Source organism: Heliangelus exortis, chromosome 3, assembly GCF_036169615.1.
Source record: "Heliangelus exortis chromosome 3, bHelExo1.hap1, whole genome shotgun sequence".
NCBI lineage: Eukaryota > Metazoa > Chordata > Aves > Apodiformes > Trochilidae > Heliangelus > Heliangelus exortis.
In genome coordinates, this window is record NC_092424.1 from 35,868,107 (window position 1) to 35,894,562 (window position 26,456).

Consider the following 26,456-nt stretch of genomic DNA (forward strand, 5'->3'; position numbering starts at 1 on the left):
GAAGCCTCCCATGGTGTTTCCTTTGCAAGCATAAATAGCAAAGGAGGTTCTCATCCTGTTCCCATCGAGGATTTTGGTGCACTCAGCATGAGCTGGTAGCTCAAATCTTTGGAGTGCAATTACAGAATATGAGAACATCAATGGCCCATACAAGACCAAAAAACCTGCTAAGCTTAAAAAGTAGCTATGAACAGTTTATGCAAGTCAAAGAACATTTAAAAAAAAATGAATACTGAAGAAAAGCAACATTATCTTCTTGCTGAATATCTGCAAAAAGAAAATATTTACCACTCATCTTTAGATAAAGCCTATGCCTTGCCCACACTCAATAAATTATTAAGGTAATATCTAGAAGGGAAGAAGATAAACACTGATTTTGGGGTTTTTTCCCACTTCCCATTTGTTTTTCACTGTCTCCAGCTGTTACAACCACTTTAAGCACGTTCAGCAGATGATAATGGCACCACAAGCGTTTATCTCGATACAGCTTTTTTTAATTATTATTATTATTATTTTTCAACCCCTTAAACTCAGATTTCACTTTGGTTTCAATTCCTTTTTACCAGGGACACAAAATGGACAGGAGGTGCACATTTAACCTTCAGCGCCCCATCTGTGAAGTTGGTTATCTTTTTCCTTAAGGCAGTTTTGAGTACTGTGTACAGCTCTGGGTCCCTCACTTCAAGAAAGATATTGAGGTGCTGGAGCAGGTCCAGAGGAGAGCAAGGAGGCTGTGAAGGGACTATGAGGAAAGTCTTTTAAGGAGAGGCTGAGGCAGCTGAGGTCATTTAGCCTGAAGGAGACTCAGGGGGGACCTTTTCACTCTCTACAACTACCTCAAGGGAGGCTGTAGTAAGGTAAGGTGCGGGTCGGGCTCTTCTCCCAGGCAAACAGTGACAGGATGAGAGGGCATGGCCCGAAGCTGCGCCAGGGGAGGTTCAGGATGGATAGCAGGAAGCACTTCCTCACGGAGAGGGTGATCAGGCATTGGAATGGACTGCCCAGGGAAGTGGTGGAGTCACTGTCCATCCCTGGAGGTGTTTAAGGAAACGCTGGATGTGGCACTTAGCACCATGATCTAACCGATGTGGTGGTGTTAAGTCATAGGTTGGACTTGATGATCTCAGAGGTCTTTTCCAGCCTCAATAATTCTGATTCATCCAGTTATATGACACGCATCTGGCTTCCTTGCTTAGGATTTACCTGCCTGTGGCACTACACCCATTAGTATATTGGAGCAAGCGGAAAGACGGAAAGACAGACCCTTGGCCTGAAGATGGGTCTCCCTGCATTGTGCAGAGAGATGGGAGCTCCACACCCAGCACTTCAGAAGGATGTTCTGGCTCCCAGACAAGCAGCGGAAGCGTGACGTGCCAAGACTGCCCTGCAAGGCCTTGTTGTCTTGACAGAAATTAATATTCAGAGAAAACAGCAATGCGTTTCAGCGCGTGACGGGAAAGAAAATGCACACGTTGCCCAAAAGCAAGTTGAATATGAGCTTTGCAAAACAATTCACACTGTGGTGGGAGATGAGAAATTGTCAAATTGTCTGGAAAAAAAAACAAAACACAACAAACACCACAAAAAACCCCAAAACCCAACAACCTAACCACCAAACAAAACAACACCCCCCCCCCAAGCCTTTGAGTCTGATCAAGTGCTATTTCCAATATTAACTTGCAAGGTGGAGCAAGGGCCAAGTCAAAAGGTTGCGCCTTGAAGGACCTGCAAAAGCTGCTTCTTCATCCAGGGAATGCTTTTTATTATTTATAGCACTGTGATGAGGCAGGAGCCCAACCAACTCATGCTTTCGCCACCATGGGGACAGCCCTACCAGGTCAAGGATATGAAGATGTTCTGTATATTGATGCAATACTTTGTGCACTGTGGAAACTCAAGGTGGTGCCAACCGTGAGTGTTCAGTTACTGGCAATGTAACAGAGCCCACTCCACCCAAAATAGAAAGCTGAGGTGGAAAGCCAGCTACTCATCCCAATCCAGTGCTCTCCCTCAGAAATGCATAGATGATGCATACCATCAATTTTGAGGTAGAAAGGAGAAACCACATCCTCGCTTCAGCCTGTCCAGATATGCTCAGGCTGTAAGGAGTCCACAGAGAACTTGGGAGTTGAATCCCCATCCACCACCCACATGCCTGCTCATTTTAGGACACATGTATTTAAAAGCACGTATCAATGCGTGTATTTAAAAAATGAGCAGACGTTAGATAAAAGTAACAAAAGTTACTAGCACAGTGGCTGAACGGATTGCCTCCATTCCACTGTAACAAGGCAACATGAGTTGGGTGGTAGAAAACGTCCATTCCTTTGGCTGAGTAACAGCAAATGCTCACCTTGATAATAAATAAGGTGGAATTTCATGGCTGTCTCTAAACAAGGTCGAGATGTAGCACCATCCCTCTTACAGGAGTCTAGGTAACCCTTGGACAGAAGATGTCAAGATGCACTTACAATTAAATACGTGAAGTTTAGCTGTAACAATCCTGTGCCAAAACCAACACAAAGACAGTGACCTCTGGAATTTGGGGCTGCTTGCAGATGTCCTAAAGGATGCCATTGACTAAGTCATACAAAAGGTACTTTAACCCCCAGCACTAATTAATCTAGATATTTTTCCTAGCAAAACCCCTTATTACTAAGAGAGAGTTCCAATTATTTGCAGGAAAATTCAGAAGAGAACAAGTAGATACTAATTTGTTAAAGAGACAGATAAACATGTACAGGAAATACTTCTATGAAGGTCCTGATCCTCTGAAGATTAATAATCTACAGTACCGGAGACAAAACCATGACACTGAGGAAATAAGCAAACTATAAAAACAGGAAGAAGTGGAAGTTTATTTTTTTTTATGTTATTTTGAGGGAATATTTGTTTTTCTGGAGCTTAAGATACCACAAAAGCCTCCATCTGTAGGTCACACTATTCTCTATACAAAAGCAGCTGCAGAGAGTTTCCTCATCCAGGTCCCCAGAGCTGTCAGCCCAGGGAGGCCATCCTGCACATTACGGATTAGCTGCCTCCCTAGCCAACATTGTTATTTGGTTTTCACCTCATTTAAAGTCATTGCAAGTCACTGAAAGGTCTGTCACTGTGTGTTCATTTTTTCTGTAGGTGATAACAATAAATCAAGTTATTTTGCTGTTGCGTTTCCTTCCCACAACCACAGGATGAAAGTGCTCCCTCCAGACATGTATTTCAGTATATTTACTGTAATATTTGATATCAAGGCAGTACTTATTGGAAATTAAGGAGTTTGCCTCAAACAGGAATTATCAAGAAAAGCTGTCCTCGACTCTCTTGCCTTGTTTTTTTTTTTCAAATGAAAATAAAACTACCACCAGCATGAATTACAGTCCCTCCCAAGGATGTGGTTGGGATGTGCTGAGGCCAAACGTCACTTCTGCAGTCACTTGCTGGCACAACATTTTTGGACAGTTGCAAGTCACCTAAGCTGAATCAATACAACCATTTTGTCCAGAGGCACTAACCTTTTCTTCCATTTCAAACATCTTGTGATTCATGCCTTATACATAAGTTATCTTACTTAAGTGAGCACTGCTGAGGCTGCCAAGGCAGGTCTTCTGCTACTAAAGGAGGTGAGGAGAAGAGGGAATGAGACACCACATCAATTTTCCTTCATTCAGAAACTTTTTTAAGTAACTTCTCCACCTTCTTCTTGCAAAAGCCTGGAAGAAATTTAGATAGTTCCCACTGCAAATAATTCTATGCACACATACTGAATGACACCCTGAGAGCTGAATTAATCTCACATCTTGCCTGCAGAATTCTCAGAGCATGGAAAGCCATCAGTACAGAAACTAAGTTTAACTTAATCTGAAAAAGAGTTTAAATATTTATACTTCTAATACATTCTTGTCACTTTGCTCTTTAGTACCATATATAGTCGCATTATTTTTGTCCAATGGAAGAAATCCCTTTGAATTGCCTTTCTACATTAGCAGATGTTACTTAACTATGTGGCGAAAATTACATAGATATAAAAAAAGCAACTGCAATACAATCAATCCAAGTGGAGCTTTCCACTTGGATCTGACCTCTACCACAACTGCAGTGAAGACCTAGATGCTATTTGTATGCTTACTGCATGCTACATTTGTATGAATATATAAATATCTATATATTGTATCAAATATTATGCATTTGCTATCTGCCTGACCCAGAATATACCCAGCTATGTGTTTCTGGTTTTGTATGTATCAACCAGGGGAGTGACTGACTATACCAACACTATAGGCAGTTAAACTGCATTAAAATCAGAGAACCAACGTTCAGACTTGGAAACAATTTTAAAATTTCTGTTCACACAAATATTCCTGTCTAGAGGAACAGTGATGCTGCCAGAGTGGCACAGAGCACACCAACATGCTCCTTGATGACAAGTAAAGGCTCAAAAGCCAGGCTAGCTAGTGGGTACCTGCCTTATGCCAATTCACATTCCCTTTTCAGGTCATTACTTACATTAAAATCCTGCCGAATCACTGCAGAGGCAAGCAGACCAGATGTTTCTCTTTTCTATTTTTTTGTTTTTGTCTCCCACGTGTCAGTGTTCCAGGGTTTTTGCCTGACAGAGTTTGTAGCTCCTCACGTTAACCAATGGCATCGGTAATTAAACAACTCCCATCAATTACAAGCAGAAATTGAAATAACAACAGTGGCAGACAGAGCCCTTAAGTGCTGGCTTCCAGGAAATCACTACCAAGAGCACTGTTAAAGTTCACGCTCTCTGGCTAATTAAGCATTTGAGGCAGCAGTGAGAAGCTGCACCCGTGTACAGCACTCGCCAAGGTTCCCTGTGCTTCACACTCTGAAATGTCAGCCAGAAATGCCATTTCAACCCTGAACTGACACCCAAATATTCTGGGTCCACCCTTTCTGTGCTCTAGAGGGAGATGAAAGGATGACCTATGAAAAAAAATGGACAATTATTTCCACAAAAATTACCTTTTACTTCTGCCACGAAGGCAGTTCGTCAGGTGTGAGACAACTAGCAAAATACCACAGTCTGTTTTTCTTCATCTGCCAATACCCAAGAGACACTTTCAGAAGTCAGAGATTGGCTTTTCCAATCCCTTTCTTCAAAGCATGTAAAAGTACTATTGAAGAAACAAACAAAGCACACTAAAATGATGGATGCCTTGTCTGAAGCAGCCTTCCAAGCTTTGGCAGCCCTTGTTACAGAGCACGTGGTGCAAGAGGACAGTTGTAAACCAGCTGATGATAAAAGGGTTGGACATCTCTTCTGGGATGTCTTACGGTTTCTTGGCTTTGCAAAGCCCTGGGTGAATGGGATGTTTTTGCATTATCCATTAGATCAACTGGTGTTTAATGCCTGTGGGTACTTCAGCAAGTCAGAGATGCACGCCAATGACATCAGGAAACAAAATAAAAAATAGCAATTAAAACAAAATCAAGAAGCTTTAAAAGTTTCCATGGCACTGTGGATTCTCCCACCAACCAAGGCAGCAACAGGGAAGTCTGGGGACTCCCATCATGCCTATGATGACCAGCTGTATGGAGGATGCTATAGGGATTACGCCAAAATCCCAACCCCTGCGTAGTGCCCAGGACTTCCTAGTGACCTTCTGCCAAGCAAGTGGCATTGTGAGAAGTGGCTCCTCCTCTGCTGCCCTGAAATGCTGCTCTGAAATGGGCACAGATGGGTTTTAGGAGCAGTCATAGCCGATCTTAATAACTTTAACCTGCTAGCAGTTGGCAACACAACAACCTGCATCCCTGGGCTGCTGATGGTGCTACATCCTATTTCTATATGTAAGGCTAAAACTAAGCTTTTTGGGTGCTACACAGTAATTCTTGCTTTGGGTCCCAGTGCTTGTTTGGGCAGGCTTTCTATTCACCTGGGGCAAGAGCACTCTTCAAATTTAATTAGGTCATATCCCGGGCTGAAGACTTCAATAGTCAATGGAAACATCACACCAACCTACAGTGTGCCCTGTATGCCTCTCATGCCTTGTGTGGTGGAAGTCCGAGGGTGGGGAAAAGTTTTAATTTTAGCAAAAAGAGAGAACACATTCACCACACTGCCTGGTTAAAGAAATATAAAATAAAAATCCACTCTACCACAATCCTGGCTCCAAGACACTGCTGGACTAACTTACCCATGTTCTATAATGCAGAAGGAGCACTAAATGGCAAGAAGTGTTCACAACACTAGAGCTACAGCCATACACAACATAAGCCAAAGGAGCTGTGCTAACCCAACATGGGAAGAGACTGCACAACTTCTGAAGGTGCAAAAGCCCTGAAGCCACCATATGGACAGACACGTTGAGAGAAACCATCACAAACTTCACCCTTGAGCCAACACGAGTGATGGTGTGGCCCCACAGAGGCTTCTGGCCATGGTCAGGAAGCAGAGCGTATCTTGAAGCTACATTTTGGAAATCAAACACAGGGGAAATACCTTCTTCTATAGAGGTTTCTTGCATGCTTACATTTCCCCATGCCAGGTTGTTTTATGTTTTTGTATGGAAAAACCACAATGACCAATCTCAGAGAGACTTTTTCCACATTTGTCTGCACATACTTGATTGAACGGAAAATGGTAACCCTCTTCTGACCTTTACAACAAGGCACTCTTGACAAAATTAAGTCTATACTGCAGAGAGAAGTTACCACATACAGAAGTAAATATCTTTCTTAAGCCACAAAGAGGTTAGTATATTTAATATTTTAACTAGATCATGAATTACCTAGCCACATTCCTGCAAAAAAGTTCCTAAATTTGTTGTTCCAAAATAAAATTAATATACAGAGACTTGAATTAAGCCTTTTAGGTATTTCCTTCCCCATATGCAAGGTCCACAGCTTTCAGAAGTTAAATATAAAATATCAAGAACGTGCACAAGTTGTCAACAGGCATAACCCTTTTACCTTCTTTTATTCAATGAAGAAACTCTTGCACAGCAAAGTTAACCTTTCCTGAAATGCAGCACCTTCCAACGAGTCACATTTTCCCCTCTCTCCAGTCTGAACTTTCCTCCAGGTTTTAAAAATTTACCTTTGCTGTCAAAGGAGTTTCTAAACCCCCTTTATGAATTATACAGCAAGAGATGCCCAAAATCAGGTGGCTCAACCAGGCACATTCCTATGGGGGCCATCCAAGGAAAACCCTGCTTGGTTTTCTGCCATCTCAACCAACCGAAGGAGCTGCAAGGGCAGCTCAGGCAATCTATAAGTTGGACCTTTCTGGGCCTTATGTTATGCATCTCCTAGAAAACCATTTTTAACTTAGAGGTTTTTTTCCTATCCAGAATTTGAAGCTAAACATGAAATCAGCAAAACGCCCCAGTGTGATTACTTCTTTTCAATTAATACAAACTTACCATTTTCAAGTGTCTTGAGACACACGACGTGACAGGAAAATTTACCTACGGATTGAGGAGAACCTTTCTGCATTTTCTGTACTTGCTGCATAAGACCCCGAGCACAGCTTTAGGCATTGGGCAGGTTTCTCCTAACACAACAGCACTTCTGTAACACACGGCACAGCTCCCTTTATCATTTGCTTTGCACTGTGGACTTCCACACCAACCACAACCAGCCCGTCATGCTTCAGTCGCCTCTCCCTGGCTATTTACTTAAGGCTGGGTACGGCCAGGAATTCCTTCGCGTAACAAAATGTACAAACGTGCTTTTATCCGGCGCGTTTCGACACCGAAGAGCGCTCTCAAGGAGTTTCCCTCTTCTGTCCTGGGGACCTGGTTTTACTCAGAAGTTCAGGGAGCAGAAGAAGTTTCTTGCTGGAAAAAGTCATACGCAAAAGTAGAGGAAAGGGGCTGAGCATTTATTCCATCCACCTAAGGAAACATCCACTTAGAAGACCAGTTGGCTATTAGTTGTTGGGACACACTTCCAATTAAAACTTGCAAAAGCCAAAGCATCCCTCTCTTGTAGGCTATTTTCCAAACAGGGACCTGGTAGGACCTTGTGCTCCCCACCACTTCATGGAAGAAAGCAGAATTGGGTTTTCCTTTGCAAACATCACAGCATCTCAGTGCTGCCAAGCAAATGCATACAACTGCTGTCACGGTAGCTCTGCAGTTACCTGAAGCTGCATTGGCATCATCCACCTGGGTGACATCAAGCAAGCAAGGCGTGGAGGATGAACATACAACACACATGCTTGAATGCCAGGGCTGAGGAGGTCAAAAGACCATCCCCTGCTCCCCTGCCATGCTGCTGGGCACCCATGCTCTGCCAGAATCTGCCAGAAAGCAAGGCATGATGTTAGGCTTAGAAGCTTAACGGGTGAGAAAAAAGCCAGTTGCTCTGTACCTGCTAATAAATAAATCTCTGAATGATAAGCCAAAGAAGACACACACCATCTGACAAGAGAAGACACTGGCTGCAGACACAAAGAAGATTCGCTTCTGCTGGTCTAAGGAAAATACAGCCACCACCTTCTCATGCCCCTTCATTGTAGGAAGTGGTGACCCAACTGCCCAAGGTCCACATCATGGCAGTTTAAAAAACCACAAACTGGAATACATCAGTACAAGAAGCATTAGCACTTTTCCTGCAGAGCCATCACCAATTAAGTCAAGAAATTTCCCTGTCATACATCCCATTCCTTCTCTCCACACCGCTCTCATTATGTGCGAGGATGTTAGCTTCCATATACACTGCAAAAAAATCCAGTACTAACCATACTCAAAAGCATCATTGGTAGCTGTTTATCAGGTATTTTTTAATGCACCCTAATATTTGGACTGTTGCATTCATAAGAAGATGAGAGGATATGAAAGATCTTTGATGCTCAGCTCACAGTTGAAGGCCCCCTAACTTTAACCATTGGAAGAGATGTCTCCCAGACACAATCACATTCCCTGCAACCACCAGCAGCAGTATATTCCTTGCAAGTCCACTGTGCAACTTCTTTATAGCTTTAATTGCAACAAACAGCAGATGTTACATGTTGTCTCCAACTGCTGCCCAGATAACTGGTCAGCAACAACAGATCCAGAAGCTCCTTGTGAGTCAGATGAATTTTTCTACTCTTGCCTACCAGGCAGGGATTGATTTCCTGCCTGACAAAGGTGGCACCATGGCCATACCATGAGTAGGCAGCCAGGACTCAGAACTGGTGATTCAAGGTGGATGATCATCTGGAGGAAGGCCCAACTGGGGATTTTTTTAATTTCTAGCCTTGCCTCTACTATTCAGGCCCCAACTATTCAGACTCCAAGTGCAGAAATAAAAGAGTACTTAATATATAGATATCTTTTGGTATGTATATTTTAGTAACTTTTTCCTTCTTAAAATACATACAGGGAAGTACTACTTGCAGTCAAGTATTCTCAGAAGCATACCAGACCCGTGCAGAACCACAACCTGATAAATGGTCTTGTGAAAAATTATTCCTCTTCTTGCTGCTTCAATGAGGAAGGAGAAGAGGGAAGTAGTCTAGTAGTATTTAACTGCTTTTTCTTTGATACAGAGCTGCACAAAAGGTATGTGCTTGTGCAATCTCAAAACTCAAGTGCTGGAACATAGGACACATTTTCCTCTGAACCACCTTACTCCAAACCAACATAGGTTTGTAATCCAAGACAACCCCATTTACAAAAGCACCTCATGATTTTATCATTTGAATCACTGCAGAACTCAGAGTACGTTTTGTCCAACAGAGGCAAAACCATAGCAGCAAGACTGCTCTCCTGCTCACTGCCATTTGCCTTTGTTCATGCTAAGTCAGCACTGAGAAAGCAAATTAAGCCTCTGACTCTCAACTCCTACAATCACAAGTTAGATGGCACCAACTTCGGAAGTTTATGTATTTTCTTTTTGAAAGGTAAAAGGAGAAACGTACAAAAAAACACCCTTCTTTCCTTATCCCTTCCTTCTCATAAGGAGGAGTGTTTATTTTATTCAACCCAATGAAAGGCTGGGAAAGCTATTCCACTAATACTCTGATAAAGGTAGCCCACACTTCCTTCGAGATATAGTAAAGGGAAGGAGGGGAAAAAAAGCCTACCCAAACACCCTCACCAGCAATAAGGCCACTAGAAACAGTATTAATGACTTTTTTGCGGAACAGCAAGTTATATCAACAAATTAACCCTGTTTACTCTTCACCTAATAGCTTCCTGAACAAGAAAATATAAAGGTACAGGCAACACTCCATAGCCAAAGCACATCCAAGAGAAAAACGCCTCAGGTAGGAATTTTGCATTCCAACTCATAGAACTTTCTGATCACCATTTCTAAAATAATCCATGCAGCTGCAAACTTTAGGAAACGATCTTTTTTGTTGCATATGGGGTTTGAGGTGTGTGGGGATTGGAGAGTGAGTGTGTGTGTGTGTGTCTGTGTGTGTGTCTGTGTGTGTGTCTGTGTGTGTGGACACTTTTCTGCAGGCCCTGGAAATTATTTCAGGGATCTTATTTAACAGCATGCATGCAGAACCAAACAAAATGAGTGGTTGGTGGCAGACCTCATTAGGCTGTAATTTTTTTCATTCATAGGCTGTGATTTCAAAAGGCTCTTAACAGCTTGCTGGGGGAGGACTGGCACGGCTGAGGTCAAGCAGGCACACCAACTGCTAGCTTCACACCCAAAAAGCAGAAGACCGCAGCTAGATCTTGTCCTCTGGGTATACAAGCATTTCTGGGGCCTAATAATAAAACTTGGAGAGAAGCAAGAAGATTTTTTACGTGCAAAAGAAGCTGGGCAAAAACATCACTGCACCACAAGCACGTGTATTTGAACATTGTCCAGGACAGCATCATGCAACACAACCATGGCAATTCCAGGGCCAACAAACTCCTTTGGAGTTCAATCCAAGGCATTAAAATAAGCCTGTTTCTACCTCCCCTTTATCTGCTGTCTGGTAATAATTTCTACACAAACTACACACATGTAAAAACAACTTTTGGGTGGGGGAGGATCCCCAACCCCACATGCACACATCAAGTCAAATAGACAAAATCACCCACCCTCATTCTGCCTCTGCTCAGGGTACACTTGCAGGCCAGAAAGCCAATGGGATCCTTGGCTTCATCACGAGAATTGTGGCCAGCAGGTCGAGGGAAGTGATGCTCCCCCTCTACACTGCTCTTGTGAGACCCCAGCTGGAGTTCTGCATCCATTTCTGGAGCCCCTCTTACAAGATATGAATGTGCTGGAGTGTGTCCAGAGAAGGGCCACGAGGATGATCAGAGGGCTGGAGCACCTCTCCTATGAGGACAGACTGAGAGAGTTGGGGTTATTCAGTTTGGAGAGGAGAAGGCTCTGAGGAGACCTTACTGTACCTTCCCAGTATCTGAAGGGGGCCTACAAGAAAGGTGGTGAGGGACTTTTTAGGATGTCAGATAGTGATAGGACTAGGGAGAATGGAATCAAACTAGGAGGGTAGATTTAGATTGGAAGTTAGGAAGAAGTTCTTCACCATGAGGGTGGTGAGACACTAGAACAGGTTGCCCAGAGAGGTGGTGGAAGCCCCATGGAAGTTTTTAAGGCCAGGCTGGATGGCGCTTGGAGCAACCTGATCTAGTGGGAGATGTCCCTGCCTGTGGCAGGGGGGTTGGAACTGGATGACCTTAAAGGTCCCTTCCAACCCTGAAAATTCTATGATTCTATGTTCACCCCCACCAACCTCCACTTTAACAAAAAATTATCACTTATTCAGACAAAATGACATGAGGAGTTTTACATCTTCTGCATAAGGGCAGGGGAGACAGAGACTTTTAAATAATTGATAAAAACAGACAGACAGGATGAACAGATTAAAAAAAAAAAAAGTTGATATTTATCATAATTTGCTTCAGGAGCTACTGTAAAAAGGCACATTGCTGACTAGATAAGATCTTCCAAAGAGTTTCTGTATACATAGGCATGAGGGGAAATGGTTTATTTGGGCTTTAAGGTTCTTCCTGTAGGATGCAGTGTTTATAAAGGGTATTTCTAGAACTTCCTGACTGCATTTGTGAGAGAGAGCTCTACGTACGTCTCCAGCTCCCCTCCACACCAGCCTGCTGTCCAGAGGATTTATACCCAAAGCCTTTGGAGTACAGAAGCTGCTGATGCTTTGAGAGATGTCATGCAGCTTAGAAGCACCAAGCTTCAAGTCCAGGAAAATTACAGTTCTTCTTGATGTGTTTTTTTCCTAGAAAAATCTGCATGTTATCCTTGTCTATACAACATGCAATGAATGCACTGAGTCCCCTTTCTCCCTCTCTGCTATCACTCTCTCTTCACTGTTTCAGATATTGCTTTTAACCAAGCTAGCTAACTCAACATTTAACTTCCTTTGGACAAAAAGCAGAAGCTCATCTTCAGCGTTATTTAATAACTTTTAAGCCATTCAACATTTGGGCTTTCATGCAGTATTACAATACTGCACTGCTAAATACTTGCAGAGAAAAAAGGAAAAAAACCACAGGATTTTTTTTCTCTTAAGCAGCTCTAGTAGTTTAATTGTAGTGCAGACTTTTATTCTTGCTTTTAAATGCAGAAAGCAAGCTCTGCACTAGGTTTTTCATCCAGCTCAACTAAACATCAGCTGCCTTTTTAAAAGCACAAGGTCATCCAAGCAATGCAAGTATGGCAATTACTCTTTTACAAAACTCTATACCATTTTCTAACCTTGCTATCTTTACAGCCACCAAATTACAGACACACAGTAACAACATATAAAGAAATGACAAGCTGCAACCAGCTTGATACCTCTCATGCCAAGTTTCAGTCAAGGATGAATTATGTTGGCAGCACTATAAATCTCCAACAATAAAGTTTTTTGCTGTCATTTCACCAGTATTTTTTTAAAAATGCACATGCACAGTCCACTGAAGTATCGGTGGCTTTTCTGTAATACACGCTTTAAATACATAGAGTGCAACAAGCTTTGAAATAAAGGGATTTACGCTGCAGTTTAACAAGGATGACTATACTCTGGCTCTCCACCCCCACTGAAGCAGTGGGGATGTTAATAAAAGTCAAAATTTAAAACAAAGCTTAAAAAAATTTAAAAAATCAATGCCAAGGAATCGTGCGTTTTGGGGTTTAGGAAATGTGATCAAATAAGGCAGCTGTATTGCCAAAACTGTGGAGAAGATGGTAGAAGGCAGGTCTAGCTCCTGCTTTCAGCAACGTTAAATGTGCTCTTCCATGCAGCTTTTCTGCTCTTCTGTCAAGCAGAGGAGGGTGAACTTCTCTTCTTGCTGGCACCACCAGGATGCACTGCATTTGGCAACAAAAGTAAAATTAGGCATTCAGCTCCCCATTGCACCACTGGACTTCTGTCCTTGCAGTCCCACCCATGCAGTCCAGACAAACGATGGAGGGATGCAAAGGTCCAAGTGTTACAGGAATGGTGCTATTAAACAAAAAAACTAAGTTCAGCAGCTGAAAAAACTGAGCATGCTTTCAATTAGCCTGGCTGATACTTTCAGATCTCTATGTAATTTTTAAGAACCAAAGTGTCTGTAAATAACCTGCAACCCTAGACCCAGAAGCCCTGCAGCAGTGGCTGACTCTACATGCCAGCTCTGCTGATGCCTTCCAGCAGCCCTTCACAGCACCCCTTTTGATTTCTGGAAAAAAAAAAAAAGAGAGGAGCTCTCCAATATTAACACCTAGATACTGCTCAGCCCTCAGAGATCTTCCAAGGTTCAAAGACCCCACAAAAACCCATCCCAGTTGTATCCTCCTGGCACCACAGCCCAGAGGTGGGGTGAAGGGCTGCAGGGTAGGAGTGGTGTCAAGCCACCGGGACTGATGCTCCCTACTGGGCCATGAACCCAATTATACCCCAACCCCTCCTCAACCTCACTTTATCTCACCCCAACTCAAGGCAAAGCACACGCTTCTCTATATGCTGCAACTTGAAGCATTAGTAACCTTATATCAGCTTGGGGGCATACCTTTCCACTTCTTAAACCACGTAAACAGCCAACCAGCCTTCCAAGCACTGAACAACCCAAGCAGGGGTGTTTGGACATGTCAGCGTAAGAAATGGAGCCAGCAGAGGTGAGCTGAGCTCTTGGCTTTCAGCAAGTGCAAGCGCATGACAGAAGGGAGGACAAGCATGATGGGCATCTTCTTGGGCAGCATCCCCCTCACCATGGGGATGCTTAAGGTGATACAGGTGAGGAGCAATTTCAGCTGCAGAAAAATGTTGCTCTTAGGTGAGAGGAAACCACTCACCTAAAAACATATATACCCATGGCTATGGAAGAGCTTGCTTTCACCTCATGCCCTGTCAGTCTGTCCATCCTCCCTGCCAAAAAATTATTTTCACCACCAGTATGTGAATTAATAAACAAGAAATGTAGTCTAGAGACTCAAAAAGAAAAAAAGAACTATTACAGAAATGTGTTTTAGCTCAGGTGCTAATTACTACTAGTGGCATCAACTAATCCTAAGCATGGACTTCATTCCTATAAAACCACATCATTTAAAAAACCTTGTCTTTCCGCAGGCAAAGGGGAGGACGAGGAAGGAGCTGGTAGGCAAGACGGTGGTGCTACAACAGGCTCCAGTGTTTAGGGAAGAAGCTCCTTGATTTCCCACAGCATTTTGAAACTGACTGCTGTGCAAACACCTTCAATGCATTTCAGCTATCACAAAGGAATCTAATCCTGCTCCTAACTACTCACCAAACAGGCAAGCAATGCTTAACATTTTAATGCACAGCACAGGGAGGGAAGCTGCCTAATCTTCAGACCCACATTTAACTAGCAATAAATGAAGTAATGGGACTATCCAAACAGGACATGTGCATAATGCAATTAAAAAAACCAATCATCTAAGCGTTTCCAGACCTCCTCAGGACTTAAGTGCATGTGCAGAACACACTCCTGTCCTTGCACGGCAGCACAGGTCCTTGCAAGCAGAGAGATGTTTCCCATAAGCTAGATCAAAAGACACTATCAGGTTTTACAACACGTCTCCCAGAACCATCAGTGGGAGCCTCACAAACAGCAACAGCAGAGGTCTAACAGCCACCAACTCGACTTCCCTACTAAAACCAGGGGTGAAGGTGTGAGGGGATTGCATTCAAGAAAAGACACTTTTGTTCCTAGAGAGATGTACACAAGTCCTACAGTTACCTTTGAAAGGCCACTTAATATATGCACAAAAAAACCCCAACATTTATTGTTTAGGTAGTTCAATAAAGACACTATTTTCTGCTTTCATTTTCCCTAGTTTCTGTAGCACCTTGGACAAAAAGCACCGTATCTAGCAAGGAACAAGTTCCAACACCACAGTATTCTTCAGGCCACAGAACACTTTTCTCCATGCTAAGCACCACTGTCAAGGCTCAAGTACTTTCTGCAGGTGGGCAACTCTACAATCTCACTTTTGACACCACCACAGACAAGGAAATTAAGTAATTTTTTTAGAAAGCCCTGTAACCTCTCATGCCCACACCTGTCAGTTTCCTTCCTAGCTGCAACAGCCATCAGCCATAGGGGCTCAGCTGATAGACTCAAGATCTCTCCTCTGATTACAGCAGAGATTACAGCAGACAGTAGGAGTTGAGAACAAAGGGGAGGAGAAAAAACCCAAAACAAAACAAAACAACAAAACCAAACACAGCCCTTGAAGTGTGAGTTGCAAGCAAAGAAAGTCAAAGAAGAAAGTTATTCAAAGAGCCTAAGAACAAGCAGACTGGAGACCAAAATAATAATTTGGGTTAAATCTCACTTAGACCTACTGCAACAGGTAGAACCTGCCAGCTGCTGGCAGAAAGGTCTGTAACAACCTTGATAAAGTGTATTTTGTAATGCTGCTTTTGATAAAACACAGATTACTTTAAAAGTGAAGCATCTACTTCTACTGCATGAAGTATATGGTGTGTCACTCCAGTGGCTACATCAGGTACACACTGGGGGAGACCACCTTACCCTGATGGCAGGGAGAAAATATTGCCAGATGGGTTTCGTTCCCAGCAGGAGTTGTGGCAGTGGCAGAAGTCCTGCTTCCAGACCAGAGGGACAAATGAAAGAGCAGAAATAAAACACGTAAGAGGCAAAAAATAATAATAAAAAAAAAAAACAGGCCCCAAGAGCATAGGGGAAAGGAAACAAAAGAGCACAAAACAAGACGCGAAGAGGAGAAAGCAGGCAGGAAAAATGCTGAAACGCAGCTGAAGGAGGGAACAGCCCCACATTGGCTCAGCACAGAACTGCTCCAGCCTCAGATGGAGACAAAGCCATGGTTCTCATGCTGGAAAGCCAGCCAAGCAAGCTCACTTCCCTGGATGCAATGAGTAGAGCAGAGGGGAGGGAAGAACCACCAGTGACTTTGCCACAGAAGAGAAAGTAATGAGATGGAGTTAAGACATACTCTTGGATTTAAAGATGATCTTCCTCTGCCCACCCAACATTTGGCTGACATTGAGCTGGACTAGGAAAAGAGGTCAACAGCATCACTGTGATATCCATGGGTACCAACACCAATGGTCACATCAGTATGGTAAAATGCCCATATCTGCTGGTGCCAACAGGCAGAAGATCAGCATTTGGGCATTGCTTTGCTATTCTTGCTGCATTAGTAGGGCTTGTTCCCATGCTCCAGATGTGCTTCTGCATCCCGGCACCCTCAGTTTGCCAACTAGAGAGGAACAGCAGACAGACAGCCTTGCCACGTGAGGAAACCCAGCATGAGAATCTACACAGGCACTCAACCTTTGCTCAGAAAAGTTGATGCAAAACCAGAAGGTGCAAAGGGAAGGCATGGAGAGGGCAACTGGTGTAGCTTAGATGCATTTCTCTGCAGCTTCAGAGGGTCAGGTTTCCAGCACTGAGGAAGAACCAGAAGAATAAGTGATTAAAGGAAATTTGACAAGGGAAGAGAGTGGATATAGGTAGGAAAGGAAGAAAACTCAGAAAATCTTGGCAGAAAAATCAATATGTAGGAAAAGAAAGAAAAAGAAAAAAAGGAGCACTAGAAACCATCAGCTGAATTTACCCATGTCCAAGATGGGGAGAGAAGGTCAGTTCAAGCAAGGTGCTGAGAGATGCTGCACCACTCTCCTTGCTGGCAGGTGTGGAGAATACCTCTCTAACCAGTGCAGGGATTTACAGCCTCTCACTTGCTTACTGTACTCCACAGAAACAGAGACTGCTGCAGTTTGTATTTGCTGTCAATCAACTCCATAGTCTATTTGTGCCTTTTTCAGTCAACTGACCTTTTATATTTTATTTCTTTTTAAATTTCTGCTCTGCTTCAGAAAGTGTAAGTCCACCAAAAATCAAGTGTTCCACTTCTAGGAAAAAGGGCATATATCAAAAACATTGTCTGCACAGCTGTACTTTTGGTTTTATTAATCTCTGCGCCCTCTTCACTCCTGCACGTTTCTTGTAAGAAGGATTATCCTCTACTGTTATAAAAAAAGGAGAGGAAAAAAAAAGGAAAATAAACCAAAACACATTTTTCAATAAATCTGTTGAAGGGAGTAGTTCCTACAGGCAAAGCTGGTATGAACAGCAGAGAGAGAGGTGCACCTCTGCCAGCAAGCCAGCAGATCTTGACTTCTGCCATTTATGGATCAACATACAACCCTACTTGTGTCAGAATGCAGCAGACCACCTGCACAACTTTGGTATTCAAACTTTCCAAGTACTTCCCTCTCAAGTTTAGTACCTCCAAACTATCATTTATTGATATTCTGCAGGAGAAAAGGAAATTAAGTTTACCCATTCCTCAAGCACGGCAGACTGTAAGAAAGGATTGCAACCAATAGTTAAGTTGTCTCTCAGTCCTCAGGTCCTGTTTTCCATCCTGGTCCAGAAGGGAGGACAATTACCATCATTTCCCTGTGGTACGATGACCAACAGGAAACAATTTTGTGGTTTAAATCCAGCTACCAGTGAACTGAGTCCACGTTAAGAGCGAGCCTCGCTGCACAACGTTCTTTTGTTTACAGCCTTGGGATTTAATTAAATAGGCAGATAAAGCCTACCTTTTAATCCATGCTTGAGGGTGTGCCCCAGTGAGATGAAAAAACAGGCTGGAAAAGCAGGTCAAAGATACTTCCGTCGCTGGCGCAGCAGCTGCCACATTCAGATACCATCCACTAGCACCAGCCCACCATACTTCTTGCTGAGAGGAGCTGTGCTAAAAAACCTCACTTTCTTGCCCAAAGTTGGGTTGTTTCATTTTTTTTCTCTTCAGTACAGAACTGGGGTTATCCAAGGGCTGCTGGTTGCTGTAGTGCAGACTAACATGCCAAGAAATCAAAGTCCAGCTCCATCCTACTTGTGGCAACCTTCTTCCCACAGACCTCCCTTCCAGCTGTGTGACCAAACACCCTCTCCATATATCTTCCACATATAGCTCCTTTCCAAGGCAATTCCAGGACAGAAGTAGAAAGGGTAAATCCCTTTTTTTCCATCCTTCATCCCACAGAGCTATTATTCTCTTGTAAACAGCAACTTCTCCCAGTAACTGAACAAGGCAGCTACTTACATGTCATATTTTAAACAGGCGTGTTTTCAAGCCAAGAAGTAAACAGTTATATTTTGGCAATCCTTCATTTCCTGTCCTATTTATGAGCAATAATGTCATGACACAGAGCATGTCCCATGCCTTATTCCCCAGCTTAAGCTTGCAGCAGAAAAATTTAGCTGAATGAGAGGCTTATGACACCGCCAGAAAAATCATTGGTATTGGGCAAAAGTGTGGTGAAAATGGAGACAGAAAAAAAGTGGGGTTTTTTTGGTGGAAAGGTCAAACTGCAATATTGATACACTCACCATTCAGAGCAACCACCGCTGGTCCCTGCTCAGCAATGGAGGGAAGAGGGATTTTGGGACCCGCGAAAGGACTATTGAGCGCGAGTCAAGTTTAATTTTCTCTCCCTGGACTGGGAAAAATGCATCACCCCAAAGCCTCAAGCTGCATTTTGGCATCCCAGACAACACTACAGCAACCCCGTGTACCACCCGAGACATATCCCACTTAATCCAGCTCGTTAAAAACCTCTGCAGGACCCGTCCCACTTGCAAACACTTGGCTCCAGGCTCGCTGGAATAAATCAAGCACATGTTCACCAAGCGGCCGGGACACCCCGGGGACACAGCCACTGCCTGGCTGGGGCAGGCGTTGCGGCTCCATCCCAAACAGCAAAAGGCTGTGGACCAACACTTCCTCGTTCTCTGACCTTTTCCATTTAATTACTTCCTGTGACTTTCTTGGAAACCGTGCATTGGAACGAGCAAGGCGGCAGCCTCCGGGCGTAACCGAATCGCTTTAAGGATGCAGTTTCTAAGTAGGAGGATGAAGTGGAAAAATGCCAGGAGCCCACCCCAGGAGCTGGCAGCTGTGGAGAGGGTCAGGAAGCTGCCCCTCCTCACCCAGGTGTGGGCAACACTGCCCAAAACTCTCCCATCACTTCAGCAGCTTCGTGTCTCTGATTTATCACTGGGCATCTCCACTTCCCCCCCCCTCCTGACACCTGCAAAGGAGAAGTGCAGTGGTGATGGAGGCAGGCGGGGGGGGGGGGGATGAAGGAGGGAAGCAGAAATAAAGGCTGAGATGCAGAAAGAGGCGCTCACTTTGCAATGACAAATTGACCTCTAAGTATCGATCTGAAATGGTGCAGTCATGAAGGGACCAATGAGTTTCCAGCATCCTAAGCCCTATTTTTTCCCTCCTCGGTTTTATAAATTGTTTCAAAACTAAAAATCACATTGAGCTGTTCTCAAAGAATTTTGAAAAAAAAAACAAAAATGAGGGGGAAAAAAGTCCTCTTATTTACTTGAAGTTATTTTAGAATGCACCCTGACAGCAGTCTTTTTTTCTTTTTTTTTGTAATCTGGCTGTTAACATTTGCTCACAGTGCACTCAGTGAAATGAGAATAGCTATGCAAATTAAAGCCAGATATCTAGGGCAAATAGCACGCTATACTACCATTGTTCTGACAGCTTGAGAAAACTTATCAGGAGGAGCCTGTCCTTATTTCTTTAACACCATATATATTGGGGGAAAAAAAAAATAAAAAATTAAATCACTTCACCCACCACCGAAATGAAAAACAACCCATGAGTCACCAGCTTCAGCGACGCCATCAATCAATGCAAGGCTGGAAGTGAGGAGCTTATGGAGGAAACCATGGCTTACCTAAAACACCTTACTGTGCCCTGCAAGGCAAAGGCCCAGACAAAACTGGGACAAGCCCAACCGCAGCCTCCAGAGCAGCTGCTTGGGATGTGCACGGGGCTGAGGACCATGCTGCATCACTCATCCTGAAAGCCAACGCATCCAGCTGCCAAGAGAACAGCTAATGCTGGCCTGGGCAGTGGGCTGGGTACCAGCTCCTTCTGGCCACCAGTGCTCCCCATCTCTTGGGGACCAAAGCACAACACCGCTGGGATGGCTGGTGGCCCCAGAAGCAGTGGCATGATCCAAGGGCCTATCCCCCCAGCCCAGGTAGGACACAGATGAAATACCTTAGCTGAAATCTCCCTCGGCATGGCAGCACGTGGAGGAAGAATTTGCTCCAAAACAAACTGCAGCCTACAATTAATGAAAAAAACCAACAACCATCAGAGCCAAACACTCACTGTTTTACACCCACACACACCTCCACACCAAGCCCTGCAGGAAAACACATTGGGAGCAAAGACTTCCCACAAGATGAAGGTTAGTGAGCAACAGCTTTTGTCCACTGAATCAGGTTAGGTTTGCCTCTCTGCTCTCAGAAACAAGCCACAAGGACCCACTTCTCCTCCTCTTGTCCAATTTGAGAAATTAAACAAAAAAACTCTCAACCAAGAACCAGCGGGCTTTTATTGGAAATGAGTTAGCCACATGTTTCCAGCCTGCTAGATCATGGCAATCTGCAAGAGAGAAACTCAGCTTTTTTTGCGTGTGTATGTGTGTGTGTAGGAACCATACCAACTTCAAAATAACCACAATTTCAGAAGCTACATATAAACATGTATTTATAGTCTCTTCATTAAGAAGTGCCAAAATAACAATTCCTCTTAACACACACGTTGCAGGCAGAAGCCATTTCCCTCACCGCACACATTTCTTCACTAAATCACCTTAAAATAAGTTTGATGCTATGAAGGTATAAGGGCACCACATGCCGTCGATTTTTTTTTTTTTTTTTTTCAAGATTCCAAAAACCAAGCCGAAAAGGTTGCACAATTTTGACGCCGCTTTATAAGCCCTGAGAGAAGTCATTTTAAAACGCGGCGCATCCTATGGCGCTTGGCACGAAACCAGCCCTGCATGCAAGTGAGTCATTTTTTCTTGACTGTCAATACCCAGAAAGAGATAGCCAGGAACAACGTTTGGGCCAGCGCAGCTTGCAAGAAGCCTTTGCTAAAATTGCGCTGCAGTACCTTTTAAGTTTTATTTCGGAGAAGAAAAGATTTCATTAAAAAAAAGAAGAAGAAAAAAAAGGGGGTGGTGGGGAAAAAGAACCCCGTCAGGCATTTTGAAAGCCTTGGTGGGGCCTCTCGGAAGGTTTATTTGTGGGGAGGTTGGGGAAATGTTGCCGAGTTGATGGGGGGGCAGCGGGAGGGTGCAGCAGGCACCCGCAGCCCCCCCAGACGGGGGTGGGGGGGGCATAGGGGGTGGCGGTGAATGGGAAGGCCGCCGGTGACCGGGTTTATGAATGCGGCGTCATGTGACGGCGGCGGCGGCCGCCCTCCTATTCACAAAACGGCGGCGGCCGGGGCGGGGATCCGCGACGTCCCCCGTCGCCCCCCCGCGCTTCCCGATTTCCCCCCCTCCCCAAACCCCGGGGATACGGGGAAGGGGAGCGCACCGCTGCACTGCCTCCCACCCATCTCCTCCTCCAGCCTCCACCGCAGGCCGCCCCCACCGGGAGCCCCGACCTACCCCCTTCCCCCCCCCCCTTCCCTAACCGGGGGAACAGAGGTGGCGGTGGAGGGGTGTCCAGGGAGGGTCGTGTCCCACTCCCCCTCCCCCCATCCCGCACCCCGGCCTCCCCGCGCCTCCCGGGGGTTTTTATGAATGAAAAGGCGGTATGCAAATGAGCGCGGCCCGGGGGGGAGCGCGAAATGGCGGATGCGCGGGCGGCCAGCGCGCACACGTACGCGCGTGTCCGTGTCCCTCTGTCCACCTGGGGTCTGTCTGTATGTCCTGAGGGGAAAGCGGGGGCTAAAGGTGAGGGATCGCACCACCCCCCGCCGGGGCAACAAAGGGTAGCCCCCGCCGGCCCTCCCGCCGCTCCCGGCCCCACTCACTCGTCAGGGTAGGCTTCTTCGGTCATCTTCTCCCCGTCTAGGCTCATCCCTCGCCGCGGGCGGCCGGGCTGCGCCTCCGCATCTTCCTGCGCTTCACATGGCGGGGGAGGCCGCGCCGCGGCGGGCCGGGGCTGGCGGCCGCGCCGGGCCCGACGACGCGGGAGCGCGGGCGGCTGCGGGGAGGGGGGGAATGAGGGGTGGAAGGTGGGGGGGTGAGGGGGGGGACTACGGCCGCGCTCGTCGCCGGGCGGCGGCGGCGGCCGGGGGCGGAGGAGAGGCGGCGGTCAGCGCGCCGCGGAGGCGCGGAGGGGCGCGGCGGCGGCGACGGCGGCGCGGGGTCCGGGCCCGGGGGAGCAGCGCAGCGCCCGGGGGCAGGCGGCGGCGCCGGGCCAGCCCCATGGCCGCGCTCACGCCATGGCGGGGCGCCGCGGATGGCGGCGGAGCGAGGGGAGGGAGGCGGGGAGCCCCGGCAGGAAGCGGCGGCGCTGCCGAGCGGCCACGGCCGCCGGGAGCGGGCAGGGCAGCGCCGGACTCGGGCGGGCGGGAGGGAGGGAGCCGCGGCGGTGGCGGCTAGGAAGGAGGAGACGCGCCTGCCAGTGGCACCTCCCCCGCGGCGGCGCGGCCCGCCCCGGCCCGGCCCACCGAGCCCCCGCGGCGCAGCGCCCGGGGTGCGGCCGCCGCCGCGCTCGCCTCCTCCCGCCGGCACCGCCCCCCGCGCCGCAGCCCCCGCGCCCCGCCCGCCACTCGGCTCGGTCCGGCTCAACTGCGGGCTCACCTCCTCTTGCTCGACCGACCGGGCGCTCTTCACCCAGCTCTGCTCAGTCCTGTGCAGCCTGACTTCGTCGGGCCCTGCTCAGCCCTATGTCGCCCACCTGAGCTCAGCCAGGCCTAGCTCGCTTCGGCCTGGCCTTGTCCACATGGGCTGAGTTCAGCCCGACCCAGCCCAGATAAGTTTGGTTTGGTTCGACCCAATCTGGCCAGCCTGGCTTGATGCAGGTCCTTGAGGCTGCCAAGGTCCCTTAGGAGGGATTAATTTTCCTGTTGGTGATCAGCACAGTGTGTGCAGTGATGGGGGCTAACGACCTGCTGGTAGAGAAAGAGCTGGGAGAAGCAGCGTTGCCCCCACAGGGACATATCCCAGGGTGACGGGGCTCCTCTGGGTTTCTCACCACCCTTGTGTTCTTCCCACCTCATCTTGCTCTCTACCATAGCTCAAATCAGCACTTGGAGCCATGCTCAGCAATGCTATGGGGGAGCACAGGCATGGTGGTAGCATTGCACAGCTTTTTTGGTAAGTCAGTTAAAATGTTGTGGGGTTTGTTTTGGTTTTTTTTTCCTATAATGAACAGGGCTTTAACCATAAACACTCTCCCAGCTTGCAGTGTGTCCACAGATACACCACGACACCTTCTTCTTCCCTTGGAAACTTACTTGGTCCCCAGAGCAAGGGGTGACAAGAACCAACTTGAAAGTTTGGCCCATTGAGTTGCATAACTAGTTCCAAGTTTTGGTTTTGCTTCTCCCATCAGGTCCTCAGTGACTGGGCAATCCTGAGACAAGAAATCAGTCTGTCCCACACAAGCACATCACCCTGCCCTTGTGGCCTCCTCAGGCTCCTCTGCTGCATCATCTGTTTCCCATTGAAGGCAGGGAGATGTCTTGTCTCTGCTCTCTCTATGTAGGGATAATCACAATGTGTATAGCTGCAGTTCCTAAGGAAGCCACTTATGGATTTATCTTTCAAGTCTAATCTATGGGATTTATTCTTGACAGGGCATTCAGATTTTGGGGTGGAAATCTTGTTTCTGCTCTGTTGGGTTCCAGTTTCTAAGTGCTGTAAATTTTCTTTTCAGGAACAGAAGTGGAAACTTGGAGAAAAATCTGTGGACTGCTAGTAATGCATTGAAGGCAAGAGCTGCTGAAAGCTTTAAGGTCTTCTTTATGAGGTTACCCCCAGGGAGAAGCAGCATGTCCTTTGGAGATGGTACCAAAATCCACAGCTTTGGTGGCATTCCAACATTATAGTAACGCATTTGTCATTGCTAGAGGATCAGCCATAACATCAGATAACGTGTAAGAGTGCAAGCCTGCTTCCCTCCTCTTGACAGCCTGTGGCGTGCACAATTGAATGGCAATGCTGCCTCTCCCAACCCCCTTCCCACCCATTCTTTCCTCTGCAAAGCACAGTTTGACACCCCCTTTGACACAGTTTGACATACCTAATGTTGGGGAGTTATACTGCTGGATCGGCTAAATGGTCCCAGCTAATAATACCCCCCAATACCTCTTTTTTTTGGAAAGTTATTCAAGGATCCAGCTTGCAGAATGGCATGATAAACATCTTGGCAAAGCTGAGCTGGAAGTGAAAGGAAGTGTCAGGGCAGGAGTAAGCAGTTGGGGGCAAGGAAATGGCAAGAACGTCTTCAGCTGCTTTTTTTACATAAAAGACCAGATGTAATGATTTGACACACTTGCACCCATCCTATGCCTTTTTTAATTTTCTCCAAACAATGCTGAGATCGCACAGACATTCAACATCCTTAAACTCTTTCATGCCAAAAATTTTCGTGGTCAGCAGAAGTATTGATGTGCATGAAGTGGGGAGCATGGAATTTAGCAGTTGGCTACTAAGGAACCAGAATAAGGGGAGAGTTATGGCCATGTTAACCGGGGTGCAATAATGTAATTAAAAGGCCATTATAATGCATATACCTCTGAGGAAGACTGGGTATTAATCACTGTCTGATTAATGCTTAAGCACCTGACTACATGATCCGGGTGGATTTTTGCATACTTGTGTTTTGCATGTGTACATTTGCCCAGATGGTGAGAAGCAACCACGTCCAAGGGTCGGAAGCTGAAGTTTTACTCGATCTACTTTCTTGAGTAATTTCCTGTGGATTTGCAAGATCTCACATTTGATCTCTGCTTTCACTGCCCTACTAATTTGGAAGCTGCTAAGCTATTTACTCTCTGAATGATTTCTCTCGCTGCACAACCCTCTCACTGTTACTTCCCTAATGATAAATACTGAATTTTATATTTCTAATATTCAGGTTACCACACCGGTTCTTGCGAGTAGTGCTTTCAAGACGACTGACTTTTCTGAATGAAAAGGCTCTCAGAGGTGCTATTTCTGTTTGTGCATTGTACTGTTTGTATACAAAGCCTCTGCTTGCACACAGAATAGCACTTCCCCGTGATGCGATCGTTACGGTACCTAGAATTAATTAGCCATTGGTGGCAGAGCTTCAATACAGCAGCTTCTGCATACTAACGATTTGCGTGCTATGACTGTTCTGTGGTTTATATTCAAAAGGAACATCTATTCTATTTTGCAGCTTAATATTTTAGTCATTGCAGAAACCTGGAATATGGACCTTGTTTCTTCTTGGACTGAAAATTGACTTCCCCAAAGTGCCGTTACGCTTTTAGCCAGAACCTTTTTGGGGTGAAAAGCACTGGAATTTGAAGTAGCGGAGTTTAGGATGGCATTTGCTGGAGGCTTGCAACATAGCTTGCTCCCTTCACCCACTCTTGCTTTTAAAACCTTTGAGCTGAAATCTTCCCCACAGTTGATTTAGGAACCTAAATATGAATGTCAGTACCTTATTGACTGTGCTGGTTTCAATGACTTTTCCACTGACTCACATGGTGACTTTGAATGAGTGAGGAGTACAAGTCAGCAGCCCTGAATCACACCATCCTCCAGACAATTACCCCCCTCTCCGATAATTCCTTGGAGCAGCAATCATATTTTAAAAGCAATTATTACACCCATGTTTTTCCCCATTATGGTCGCTCAGAATGTAAGAGCTACAGAAACAATCTGAAACATTTGCAATCAGCTTGAAAGCTTTCAGAGTTGACACATTTCAGGAGGTCACAGAGTTTGGAAATACAAAGCTCTTTTTCAACAGGAATGGGATTTCAGCATGCGATTTGGAGAAATGTTGGGAGGACTTTGGGCACCTGCCAGGGGAAGAGGAGGTGGAGGGCTCCTTGCAATCATCCCAAGATGTCTTTTTGAAGGGTGGTAAGACTAGAGCAAGAAAGCAGAGAGGGAACCTCCCTGACAAAGGAGCTGCTTTTCCCAGAACCTGACTGTCCCACTGTTTTCTCCAATTCCTAGTTCTTGTAACCATGTATTTTACTAAGATGAGGAAGGAGAGTAGAGATCTCCAAAATAACCTAGTGCTCATTGGTTCAAATAATTTAAAAAAAAA

At 45.8% G+C, this 26,456-nt stretch overlaps 1 protein-coding gene across 3 annotated transcripts in view; it reads right to left on the reverse strand.

Annotated features, from left to right (window-relative positions):
- Positions 1 to 22,785, reverse strand: part of SPRED2 (sprouty related EVH1 domain containing 2) — a 68,716-nt gene extending 45,931 nt beyond the window's left edge. For 2 of the 3 annotated variants that reach the window (XM_071740201.1, XM_071740204.1), the window contains exon 1: positions 22,231 to 22,785. In XM_071740201.1, the coding sequence (XP_071596302.1) occupies positions 22,231 to 22,277 (47 nt within the window). In that variant the 5' untranslated portion in view covers positions 22,278 to 22,785. The remainder of the gene's footprint in view (positions 1 to 22,230) is intronic. The other variant, XM_071740202.1, reaches the window with a different exon arrangement.
- Positions 22,786 to 26,456: the final 3,671 nt, after the last annotated feature.